The sequence below is a fragment of the Amaranthus tricolor genome, chromosome 4, assembly GCF_026212465.1.
Source record: "Amaranthus tricolor cultivar Red isolate AtriRed21 chromosome 4, ASM2621246v1, whole genome shotgun sequence".
Classification (NCBI taxonomy): Eukaryota; Viridiplantae; Streptophyta; class Magnoliopsida; order Caryophyllales; family Amaranthaceae; genus Amaranthus; species Amaranthus tricolor.
The window spans coordinates 23,120,858-23,133,865 of record NC_080050.1 but is presented as its reverse complement, the minus strand read 5'-3'; the positions used below and the strand labels follow the sequence as shown (position 1 = coordinate 23,133,865).

The 13,008-nt window shown below is 33.9% G+C and overlaps 1 protein-coding gene across 1 annotated transcript; it reads left to right on the top strand.

Moving 5' to 3' along the window:
- The first annotated feature begins 3,815 nt into the window (after window positions 1-3,815).
- Window positions 3,816-11,875, top strand: LOC130811542 (probable 1-acylglycerol-3-phosphate O-acyltransferase). Its single transcript, XM_057677870.1, has 9 exons — window positions 3,816-4,330; window positions 4,971-5,210; window positions 5,947-5,993; window positions 6,190-6,308; window positions 6,401-6,558; window positions 10,693-10,802; window positions 10,878-10,977; window positions 11,274-11,397; window positions 11,482-11,875. The coding sequence occupies exons 1-9, from the start codon at window positions 4,113-4,115 to the stop codon at window positions 11,605-11,607; spliced, it is 1,242 nt and encodes a 413-aa protein (XP_057533853.1). The 5' UTR covers window positions 3,816-4,112; the 3' UTR covers window positions 11,608-11,875.
- The last annotated feature ends 1,133 nt before the right edge of the window (window positions 11,876-13,008 follow it).

Genomic DNA, 13,008 nt, shown 5'->3' with positions numbered 1-13,008 from the left:
TTAAAGCCATGTAAATCCGAAAATGTTTCTCAAATGGAGAGCAATTTCATAAAACAGAAATCCAAATGGAGGGACACAGCCAAAACAAAAACCCAAATGGAGGGACACAACCAAAACAGAAACAGTGGCGCCAAGTACAAAGCAGCCAAAATGAAGCCAAATCCACAAAATTTATCTTCGGCGCCAGCAAAATAGAAAGGGGAAGACAAATGAAGATAGTTCCTTTATAAAAGGGACAACCACAATGAATGAAACCACTCATTTTACTTCATTTATTACTTGAACATCAATTAATATGAAAAATCAAGGAAATTAGGCAATTATAGTAGGAAACAAATAATACATGTGTTGCTTTTGTCTGTCAACAATAAAGGCAAGCCAACACATGGAATCATGGGGGAGATGTCAACAAAGTACAAAGTCAGTATAAAGACCATTTCAAGAATATGGAACCAAGTCAAACAGCAACAACAACAAAACTCATTCCTAATAAATGTAAACAGCAAAAGGGTTGGAAAGAAATCAAGGGGAAAAATCATCTTTGATGACACAAAGTTTAAGAGCAAACAAGTCAAGCTACTGTTGCCAAAGCAATGGGTATGAGTCAAAGCACAGTATGGAGATGGAAAAAAAAAGATCATAAGAAAGCACACCAATGCAATCAAACCATTGCTAAATGACAAAAACAAGCTTGACAGATTAATGTTCTGTCTTTCTAGTTACATTGTAGATGGTGAGGAAATCAACTTTAGATTCAATGACATGTCAAACATTATACACATAGATGAGAAACTATTTTATCTCACTAGGACACAACGAACATACTATCTCACACCCGGGGAGGAGGAACCACATAGAGAAATTCGATCGAAAAGATATGTGCCCAAAATCATGTTTATGTGTGCAGTGGCTAAACCTTTATTTTCAAATGATGGTGAACGAATATTTAATGGAAAGATAGGAATCTTTCCTGTTACAACACAGGTACCAGCTCAGAGGAGCTCAAAAAACAGGAAGAGGGGGGACATGGAAAGCAAACCCATACAATCAATTACTAAGAATCACATGAGGAATATGATTGTGCAAAAAATACTGTCAGCAATAAGAAACAAATGGCCACAAGGAGCAAGCAAGACAATTTTCATCCCACAAGTCGATGCTAAACCACACATTTTGGATGATGATATAGGATTTAGAGAGGCAGAAACATTAGAGGGATTTAACATTCATTTAGTTCAACAACCACCTAATTCTCCAACCACCTAGTTCAACAACACAGAGATCAACAACAACAAATGAAGAACACAGACTTTTGGGAAATTACAAGGGCAAAGAAGCACATGTGAAAATACAGGAGTATACTTTTGGGTTAATTGTGAATACTCACTTTTGGGAAACATTTGGTCAAAAAAAAATGTTTAGAATGTAAACATCATGTATGACACCTCCTGAAGTTGTTTAAGACTAAACATTTTAATGAAATGCAAAAGATGAACAAATTTTGTATGGCCTTAAACATGATCAAGTTGTTGTCTCTCAAAGAACAAATGTTCTCATCACTAAGAACCCTAACACTACATGTTGCCTCCTGAATAGTTAGAGAATAGCTTCCTAAACATCATGTTTGGTGGCTTATACTCAAAAGCCAAGATTGGTGGCACAACACGTTTTTAGGGTTTTTTGCAGCCAAAAATCAAACGTATACCCTCAAAAAAAATTATAAGGCAAACACAAACATAAGGTCTCAAAATCATCACTGACCACAAACATGCATATCAAACAAAGAAAAAACAAAACAATACCGAAATCATCATAAGTCAAAAAGGTTGTGTATATCCACATACGAGAGAAGGGTCTATGAACATCATCAAAATCAGGCTTCAGATCAACATCATCAAGTGACTCTTCGTTTGAAGAGGGGAAAAGATCCTCAATATAAAGATCTTGTAGATCTAGTTGTAAATCAAACAAATTCTTTATTACTTCATCCTCTGAATTCAAATTCCTTCCCCAATTAGGATCTATTTCCACAAAAATGGTAGGAGATGGAGGAACGTATTGGTAGTAGTAAAACCAAGGATTAGGAGTACCCACTAAATTATTGTCCTCAGAGGAAGAAATCCATGAAAGACACGAACTTGGTGAATCCATACTCTTCAAAAAACCAAATCTACGAAGAAAGATCACAGAGGAAAGAGAGAGGCGAACCCAGATTTAATTTTAGGGTTTATTGGGTGATGTCAGTGAGTGAGGGAGAGGACTGAGGAGAGCGATGAAGAGGAGAGAGAGAGGGGGAAACTAAGGATGAAGATGAAGAGAAAGAAGAAGGAAGATGATGATGTTCATCTTCAAAGATGAAGACTCAACACAGGAAGAAGATGAAGATAAAGAGACACGATTTTAAGGTTAGAAAATGTCAGTGAGTGAGGGAGGGGTGGATTTAATGGAAAAGGGAGGAAAAAGTAGTGTGTTAATTATGTTGGGGAGGGTTAATTAGTCAACATATGTAAGTTAAGTGCGGGTAATTTGGTAATATAACTAATATCACATGGGAAATAAGGATATTTTGGTAAACAAAATTCATGCCAAAAAAAGAAAATAAGATAAGTAAAGTGAATTTACCCAATAAGAAAATTGGACAAATAATTTGAATTGAAGGGAATATTCTTTTAAAATATTTCAAAAAAAATAGTTTTGGAACCAGATCTAAACCCTAGATCTGCCAGACTCTTAAGATCTGGATCAGAGTCCAAATGTTTTAAAACCTATAAAAGTGGAGTTAGAGTCTGTATACAGTAAAAAATACGATCCGAATATGAGTTTAGTTAGATTTGATTTAGATCCTAGTCCGACCTAATATCCATCCCTAGTTGAAAGAGGTGGAAAGTAGTACGAGTAGGGAACAAGGAAGGAGGTAAGAAGTCTAAGAACGCACACAGAGTACGTCACGGCCTACGTTTACAATTATCATGGGTATATATTCTTTTTTTATTCATTTAATGGTTGGTAATTGGTATCTTCCTCCGTTTAATTTTTAAATATTAGAGAACTTCTATATATTCTTTTTAACAAAAGATAATAAGAAAATACATTTAATTTATTTATTGAAAATACAATTTGTTACATCAGACATATTTGAAAAATACTTACGGCCTATATCTAGTCAATATTAATTAATTAGTACAAATAATAATGAAAATTAGTGTAATTTTTGATGAGAAAATTTCTTTGTTAAATGATTTGACTTGTTCTCTTCGAATCATTTTATTTTTTCTACAAAATTTATTCAAATATATTAAAAAATTAAATATTAATCAAATTTTATTACTATGAGATGACATGGTATATTTCATGAAAATTTATATTCTAAATTGTTATCATTATCATTATCTTGTAATATCAATAACCAAACAAATTATTACTATTAATACTTTAAACTTACATTAATTCATAATTGAATTTACATATACTATTTAATTTAGAGAGTAACAATTTACTTTTTAAAACTTTATTTTGTTGAATATTTCAAACAAATACTCCAAATTAATTAAGTTGTTTATCATAAAAGCACCATTGGCAATTCACAAATTATATATAAAAGCACACCACTAATTTAGATATAAAATAATCTATCATCATCATCCTACCAAGTGTATCCCATTCATAGAAAAATTATAGACATGGTTTAGGAAAGGAAAAATTGCGACAACTCATACCCATAAAGGAGAGCACAGCCAAAGAAGTCTCCCGGCTCGAGAAAGATAGAAGACGTAGCTACACGGAAAAGATAAAATAAATAATGATAAAAGAAACGAGAGAAGTAAGATGACAAGAACATCAGAAAGTAATGTAAGAAGACAATTAGCGGTCTAAAACATGGATATAAATTAACTACTCTTTTGGTGTTCATCTTCTCTATCATCAAATTAACTACTCTTTCCCTGACATACAAGAATAGTCGAAAATAAATTAGAAACAAATTATTTCATCTTCTCTGCCGGACGATTCCTTCTAATCTCAATATTTATTTCATCTTATCCCTCAAAATATTTTCTGGGTTTTTTGAGGTTCATACCAATACCATCGTTTACAATCATAATTCATAATATTGTATGACCATAATAAGGCGGTGGGCTTCATCACACGCTAAAATTTTCATGGCGGAGGAATTCCGGACGGCTGCTGCTGCTACTACCGCCGCTACTACTGCTTCTGAAACCTCATCGTCTTCTGCTCATAAAAGGTGGACGTGGCCTTCTCTCCTCCGTTGGATTCCTACCTCAACCGATCACATCATTGCCTCTGAAAAACGACTCCTTTCTTTAGTCAAGTATTTCTCTTTTTTTCCATTGAATTATTTTCCTTAATTTGTTGATTAATAGCTTTACAGTATTGATTTTATCTTACTTTTAATAATTTGTAGATTTGAGTTGTTCGCATTGGTGAAATTGATCTAAATGTATTCAGTTTGCAATTTTTTTTTTGAATAATTGCTATTTATAGTTGTTAGTTAATATCAGGTTTTAATGTTATCAGAAGATTGTTGGAGTTTGTTTATCAGATTGGAAATCGAATCCCTTAGTTTTATAATCATCATTTGCTTTCCTAATTCTGTATTGTTCCTGGGTTTTTATGACTTCATAATAGTGCTTTTTTAGAATGATGAGAGTTTGAACATTTATTGAAACAAATTTTAAAAATTATTCTGTTTTTGTAAAGTTCATAATATGAAGGTTTAAGGTTTTGGTGATCCGATGCTTCCTTATTTGTGAAGGAAGGGAGTTGTTTGAGTCATCCCCTCCTATTAGATTGCGCCATTGATTTTTATGTAATAATTTTATAGTTAAATGGGGCAAATTCAAAGAGACGAAGGGGGGTTTTGGCTCAAAGTTCCATGGGGATGACTATGTGATATACATTTATGTAATCGAATTCTGCTTGATGCATTTTTCATATTGATTTAATGTCAGGACTCCTTATGTGGTCGAGCAAGTGAATATCGGTGCAGGTCCACTTGGCTCAAAGATTAGGTGGTTTCGATCGACAAGTGATGAACCGAGGTTTATAAATACAGTTAACTTTGAAAACAAAGATGAAAACTCTCCTACAATTGTTATGGTTCATGGGTATGGTGCTTCTCAAGGCTTCTTCTTTCGGAATTTTGATGCCTTGGCTCGTCGCTTTAAGGTTATTGCTATAGATCAACTTGGGTAAGTAAGCATTTTTATGTATCTTGTGTTGATTTTGTGAAATTTATGTGAACATGATTATTGCAAGTTTGGTATCTGGTCCAAATTTCTACTCGTCCCATTATTACTTCTAACTATATCAGGCTGTTAGTGTTGCTCTTGAGTCTTAATTAACGTAGTTTGTATTTCTGGTTGAAATTATTATTTCTGTCTGGAGTTATTTCACATTACTGATTCAAATTAAGCTTTGCAACGTAATTGTATCTCCAGAACTATTTGGGAAGTAGTAGTCAAGTTGCTTGTGTCTTGCCTTTCTTCTGTATTGTTGATATGGAGAAAAGCTTGATTTTTCTGGCAAAGTAAGCATTACAAGAATTTGATATTTTTGTTGATCTTATACTGTCAAATATAGAGGTTCATACAGAGTTATTTAAAGTGACTGGGATCCTTGTGCTGTATCCTCTATTAGATTCCGACCTAGTGTTGAAAGAATATGGTTAGAAGACCTACCAAGGATTTGGTTAACAATAAGAATGAATTGGTAAAATGTGAATGTTCATAGTCTAACTTGAGGAGTCATCCTCTCAGCTTCTTCATCCATCTTGCTTTGATGAAGATGATGCAAAGGTCACGAAAATGAACTGAATGGAAAGGCGGAGGGGCTGTGCTATTGCTTGTTTGCTCCCATCAGTCTGATTGTTGAGATTGTCTGGCTTCCTACTGTTTATGCTTAATATTGCTCATTCTTTCCTTGCAGTTGGGGTGGATCAAGCAGACCTGACTTTACATGCAAAAGCACTGAAGGTTGATCCATGCTTTATTGCTTTGTTGCTTTATTGCTTGTTTCTATTTGAAGTTTGTTGCTTTGTAGTTATATGCACAACCACACAGGCTTCATGTTGATAGTAGTGAATTTTGTTTGATTGTCATTCCATCTCATAACTTGGGAACCCCCGAACCTGCACAGTTTATAAGCTTTTGTTTTTGTTTTGCTATGCAGAAACTGAAGCATGGTTTATTGACTCTTTTGAGGCATGGCGGAAAGCCCAGAATCTTAACAGCTTCATACTTCTTGGGCATTCTTTTGGGGGTTATGTTGCATCTAAATATGCGTTGAAGGTAGCATTTTTACATCTTGAGCTTGCAATATGCAGAGTATTAATTTGAGATTTTTTTACTGATTTGAAGACACCAAATTTATGTTTATGAAGCATCCTGAGCATGTTCAGCACTTGATTTTGGTTGGACCAGCGGGATTTTCTGCAGATACAGAAATGTCAGAACGTATGATGGAGTTTAGGTCAACATGGAAAGGAGCTGTCTTGAACCATCTTTGGGAATCCAACTTTACCCCTCAAAAACTTGTGAGGTAATTTCACATATTTTACTTGTACTTTTTGTAATTTTTGTTCATAGCCAATCACGGTTTCATATCAATGATGTTTAATGACTCTTGTGAAAGAATTAATGGATAACAACCCAAAGAAATCTTAAGAAATGATACTATTGTACCAAAGTATGTTTAAGGGCTCTTGTGAAAGCATTTATGGGTAACCCAATGAACTCTTTAAGAAATGGTATTATTGTAATGATATATGACCTTTTTTCTTTCCTCACAAAATTCCTCAACTCCTGCACCGAAATAGACTCAAAAGATTTGGATGTACTGAAACTAACCTAAGCAAAAAGGGGATATGAATATATCACCCAAGCCAAAACTTGCAAAGCTTAAAGTTACTGGTTTTTGTTCTAAAGAAATGTGATATTCTCGCCCATTATAAGACTACTCTGATTTTTAGAAGTTTGTTCTCAACTCTCAAAGATTGAAATTAATCTCAAGGATTATTGAAGTTTTCGATTTTCTTCAATTGATCACAGTTCACATACAACCAAACATAAGTTCACTTGAACAACGACTCAAATGCAACTCAGATTTTTTGTGAAGTCAGTCTAAATGGACTTTATTTTAGAAGCACTAGACTGTTTATTAACTTTTTTTATCAAACTCCTAGTTAAACTCAAACTCCTAATTACAAAATAAATCTTAAACAATGAGATTAAATATTATTGCTAATCATTACTTCAAATAATATTTTAGGTACTAATTTTACTACATTTGCAACTCTAATTAATATGCATATCTTAAATTACTTTGCACAGCTGGTACACCACAAGATAAGAGTTTTCATAATCGGGATCTTATAGTACTAGAAATTTGAGTAGTTGAAAGACTTCCTTATAACCTGACCCATTAACTTTCATCTGGTCGAGTACTGAAAATGTTGCCCATGTCCCGACCCGGTGAGGCTGAGGTCCCTTTTTTCTCATTCGGGTACTCTCCTATAAAATCGAGTTTTCAGTCAGAGTAAATGAGTATTTGGTCGGGTGTTTGAATGCAAAAAATGAATAATATTACAAATTTCGTCATGTACTTGAATAAAAAATAGATTGGCCATGACTAAACATGAAAATACGAATCAAGTATCCAACCTAACTTTGAAATATTCAAACAATCGCTAGTTACTTAGGTTAAGTTAGTTGGGCTGGGTTTTTAATTCCAGTATGACATAACACCGTCACCAACTCATTCTCGCGTACAATGTTGAAGTCATTCATTCATGAATGGAGCATGGCCAGCTTAGTTCGCATGTTTGTATGCTTGCTGGTTATGTGTGCACAGTTTTCACACACGACTGATGCTAGGTTATTGTTATGTGCATGGCCAACTTCCTTTTTGTGCATTACCATTTCTTCCCTCATATCAAACATCAAACAACGTGAACTCGTTCATTATCAAATGTCTCATTCAGATAACAGATGGAGTGTTTCCGCATTAGATTGGAATCATGAGCCTGGGACACACATGATTAAACTCCTCCTTAAGGTGTATGGTGAAACTAAATTCAACCTTTAATCCTCCACAATTGATGCGTGTGAAGTTTTAATAATAACCGCGCGCATATGGACTATGGTTTCACAGCCAATGGGTTGAACACAAATCTTTCTCAAACTAAATTAAATCTTAAATTGATTTACCGTGTATTCTAGATGCAAATAAACATTATAATGGAGATAAATTGTGAACTTAAAAATAATGCTAAATCAACTAAATTCTAATAGATAGATCAATCATTAATACAGACTTATGGCTTGGATAATGAATCTTTCAACAATCAGTTAAGCCTAAGTTTTGTAAACTTTATTAAATCTAAGCATTGGCATAAAACAAACCATTAAGTATGAATAATTGCTCTAAATTTGGTAGTCCAATCAAACACGTTATACTAGCAGACCTAGACATGTTATTTTTTTAATTAACCTGAAATTGACTTGAAAACCAACCGAAAATTAATGGGTTTTAACTCAAATTTTTTTATCTTTCAACCTTTAAAATTAAAAAACTGGTTCAAACCCGACTAATACCTGAACCCCACGATTGAGATCGATTTTCCTAATTTTTTAAAACTTTTAGTTCCACGTCATCAGATTTTAGTTGAAACCTACTATAGTCTGTTTTGCATATTGAATTTTTATTTCTTTGTTGAAGCCTTCAAAGCTATATATGAGTCCTTATATGTAAGAAATTTTTTATATAAAAAAATTATATCTTTTTTGGTAGAACGTACTAATAAATTTTTAAAAAAACTCAAGATTAGTTGACCCGAACCAATCGAAATAGGAACAACCCGATCCAAAAATGACCTTACCCAACCCGAACATAACCCGAACCAAAAATTACCCGACCACAGAGTCTAAGCACATCTATGACGTTATGACCTCACAAAATTCATGGCTTTTTTCACTTTGCAAATACTTTAACCTAAAAATTTATAAATCAGAATGAATAAATCGTAAATGTCAATTAATGGATAATTAGGGTCAATTAACATGATAATATATAATTAAGCATTGTCATCCTAGTAAGAAATCTACTAGAAGACATAATTTCCGAACTTTTATAAAGAAAACTCAAGAAAGAAAGAAACCAATCGAGAACGTTTAAGAACATATAAATGATTAGAAATACTATATAAGAATAAGAAAGGAATTCCTAAGAAATACATTAATATCGTGCAAGATATGTATTCAGAAGTAATGGCGAATGTTAGGACATGTGGTTGGGTGAGGAGGACTGAGACTGATTTGACATGTGGTTGAGTGAGGAGGATTGAGACTGATTTGGAGGGCAGGGGTGAAATAGGATGTGAATGACCTGGACTTAGAAATTGAGATGGTAGAAAATCGAAATAAATAGAGAACAAGAATCCATGTGGACAACCATTAGAACTGATATATTGGTTTATTTAGTCGACCCTAATCTTTTGGGATTAAGGTTATGTTGTTGTATATAATATAAGAATAAAAAGAATAATTTGTGAATTACAGTCTTAAAGTTTAAGCCTCAATATTTATTTTTTGCAAATTAAACCACCAAAGTATTAAAGTTTTCAGGTTCAGGTCGAAACACAAAATTCTGACCATATTGGTGGTCGGAATTTTAGGTTAAGTGATCGAAGTTCTGTGTTTTTGGCCTGAACCTGTAAATATTGATACTTTGGTGGCTGTAATTCGCAAAAAATAAACATTGAGGCTGTAATTCGCAAAAGTGCTAAACTTTAAGGCTGTAATTCGCGAATTATTCGAATAAAAATAACTGATTAAGGTAATAAACTTACAAAATAGACTTGAATTCTTGAAGGATTTACAAGCCAAAAAACTATGCAAGAAAACTAAAACGTCTGAAATTAGAGATAAAAGGAGCCGTTAGATGATGTGTTTAAATTTCAAAACACTACTATTCATACAAATCTTAGGATAGTTAGTTGCTACCCTACCAACTTAGTCATGAACCCCACTAACTATGAAACTATCCTTAATTACCATTAAAGCTATTAAAATAGTAAACCTACTAACTAGAAAATAAAATATTTACGAGTCCTGGACAACGAAAAATGAGTTGTCGGTCTTTTACATGTCGCTCAATTTTGGCTTCAATTTGACCAATGCTAATGAGTCGTGTGAACTGCTATTACGATTCCTCAGTGCTGCTTGCTTCTTCCTCAACGAATGGGCACACGAGTCATGTGTCGGATGAGTCCTTGGTGCTTGGGCACACGACTCGTCATTGCTTCTGGAGTATGCTTTTTCCCTTCAACATTATCCAAGACTTGATTAATTATCAACAAAATTTTGTATCTTCATTTCTTTAACTTGGAGCAATGAAAATACATCTCATAAGTACCCTCTCAGACCCGTTACAAGAAAATCCCTCAACGTACCAATTAAATCTAGATTCAGCACAAATTGTACACATATCACCTAGATGACTAAAGTGATTCAATAACTTTAAAAACAATCCAAAGTTGCCAAAATCTATTAAAATGCACTTTAAAATACAACTCATAAGTGTATAAAAATAGCACTTATGGCTATTAAAAACTGTATTTTCAAAGGTCAAACTTGATTCTGAATATTCCTATTGTATCATGATTTCATCATGCAGAGGGTTAGGTCCATGGGGGCCAAATATAGTCCGCAAGTATACGAGTGCTAGGTTTGGTTCATATGCAACTGGTGAACTGTTGAACGAAGAAGAATCAAAATTGTTGACAGGTACTATACATACAACTTGTATTATCCAAGTATTTATAACTCAGCCTCTAACTTTGTTCTTTCCCGTCTATTTAGATTACATATACCACACACTTGCAGCCAAAGGAAGTGGAGAGCTTTGCTTAAAATACATATTCTCGTTTGGAGCATTTGCTCGGAAACCGCTTCTACACAGGTTTGTGGCTCTTTGTGATCCTATTCTTACCTTCCCTTTTCCCTTTGTCCCTACTCACCTGAAATTTACAAACTAGCAAGAACATTTTAGCATGATCGTACGTGTGTTCATTGCCCATTATTCTAGTTGATGACTTATTTGAATTCGCAGAGAAATATTACATCGGATTAAAACATTAATGCACATTGCTCATACGACATATTTTTCTAGAAACAGCATCCCTTTACAGAAGTTTACAAAATTTTAGCATGATCTTATGTGTTGTAGATTGAAGTATAACTTTTCTTTAAATACAGTGCATCTGAATGGAAAGTGCCAACCACTTTTATTTATGGTTATCACGATTGGATGAGCTACCAAGGTGCACAAGAAGCCCGTAAGCATATGAAAGTCCCATGTGAAATCATTAGGGTTCCTCAGGTATGCCTATGCCTCTCTTTGTTAGTGGGTGCTTGGTCTAAAATATTTGAAGGGATAATGAAATATCTATACTTGGCATTGCAGGGTGGGCATTTTGTATTTATAGACAACCCAAGTGGGTTCCATTCAGCTGTTTTTCACGCTTGCCGCAGATTTCTTTCCCCTGATCCTGATAATGAATCTCTTCCGGAAGGCCTAACTTCTGCTTAATTCAAACTGTATGCTACAACTTAATCTCTATTGTGTATTCACTTGAATGTAAATTCTTTTCGGCAGAGTTATAGTACATTCTTTCACTTGTTGCTTCCTTTCATTTCTATGTCACCGGGAGCAGTTTCTCGTGTATATGTGATGTAAAGTATCATCAATCATTGAGTAGATTATCATTGAAGCAGAGGGCACGGTCCTTACTCTCTCCTGTATCTTTCCCTTGTAAGAATGACATGCATCAAAAATGTCTCTCCCCTTCAATTTTCCATGTGCTTTTTAATCAGAAGTGATTGCCATTACTTATTTGGTCTCAAGTCCTCATATTTAAGGATGCACTTATCATTTACTCTGCCAACGTATTTGACTGACGAGATAATTATAAAAGCTACTATACTGTGACTTTTATTTTGAAATTAAGATGGAATGGTATTTTTTTACTCTGAATGTAATTTAAATTGTCGTACTACATTTAAAAAGCTCTTACTTCAATGCATAAAATTTAACAGGACAAAAGAGTAAGGTGAAAATACAAAATTCAATTAAGACTTGAGATGGACATTTGGTTTATCGAGTTGAGTTTTGTTTTAAGGTTTTATATTTTTAGGTTTTCTGCGTACCTAATTTGTATGTTAATCATTAATTTTTTGTTTAATCTTTGGATTGAGTTGACGAAATTGCTTATGTTTCAGTAATCATAAGTTTTAGTAAGAGAGCCTTAACACATAACAGGGTTACAATTATATGTTTGATGGGTAGGTAAGCACTAGTGTGGTCAATGGTGTAGTGGTTAGGAGACTGCATCTGCAATCTGCATTCTGACTTGTGCATGCACATTATCTGTTGATCTGCAGTTAACATTTTACTGTGTATTTATGAGTTGAAGAGTGAATAATGTAGTAGTGTTTCTAGTGTTCTTTCAAGTCTCTACAGAAATAGCTTTACATTTGCATGCCTGACCCTACTCCTGCAGGTTTCCTAGCTTTCCTGCAGGCTGCACTCTGCAGTTGTCACATATTTGCACACAAGTAGAAGTACTTCATATATGTGTGATGTATTGTGAGTTGTGAGTGCCCAAAAGTTGTCAGTAAAAATAATTGCAAAGACATTGCATTGATTTTATGTGTTGATGCCAAACATTGAAAATGTTGTACCACTGCTTCTGCTTTGGCTTAAGATTGTCACATGCATGCTTTTCACTTTTCATCTTTTTGAGTGCTAACACTAACAACACTTACAATCTCTCTTCAATTTACATTGTTACTTTAGGTGAAACAAATTTCTTGCCATTTACTTCTATGAGTTTGCGTCATTTAGGCTACTTTCTTCTTTTGAAGGGGGTATTAGACAATACAAACTTCTCGGATAGTACTATCTTCTGTTTTATAATACTGCAACATTTTT

What these genes read in the sequence shown, in the direction of transcription:
- LOC130811542 (XM_057677870.1), top strand. Translation starts at nt 4,113, where the DNA reads ATGACCATAATAAGGCGGTGGGCTTCATCACACGCTAAAATTTTCATG. An exon ending in ATTGCTATAGATCAACTTGG is followed by an intron (nt 5,211 to 5,946) that starts GTAAGTAAGCAT and finishes CTTTCCTTGCAG; the next exon opens with TTGGGGTGGATCAAGCAGAC. An exon ending in TACATGCAAAAGCACTGAAG is followed by an intron (nt 5,994 to 6,189) that starts GTTGATCCATGC and finishes TTTGCTATGCAG; the next exon opens with AAACTGAAGCATGGTTTATT.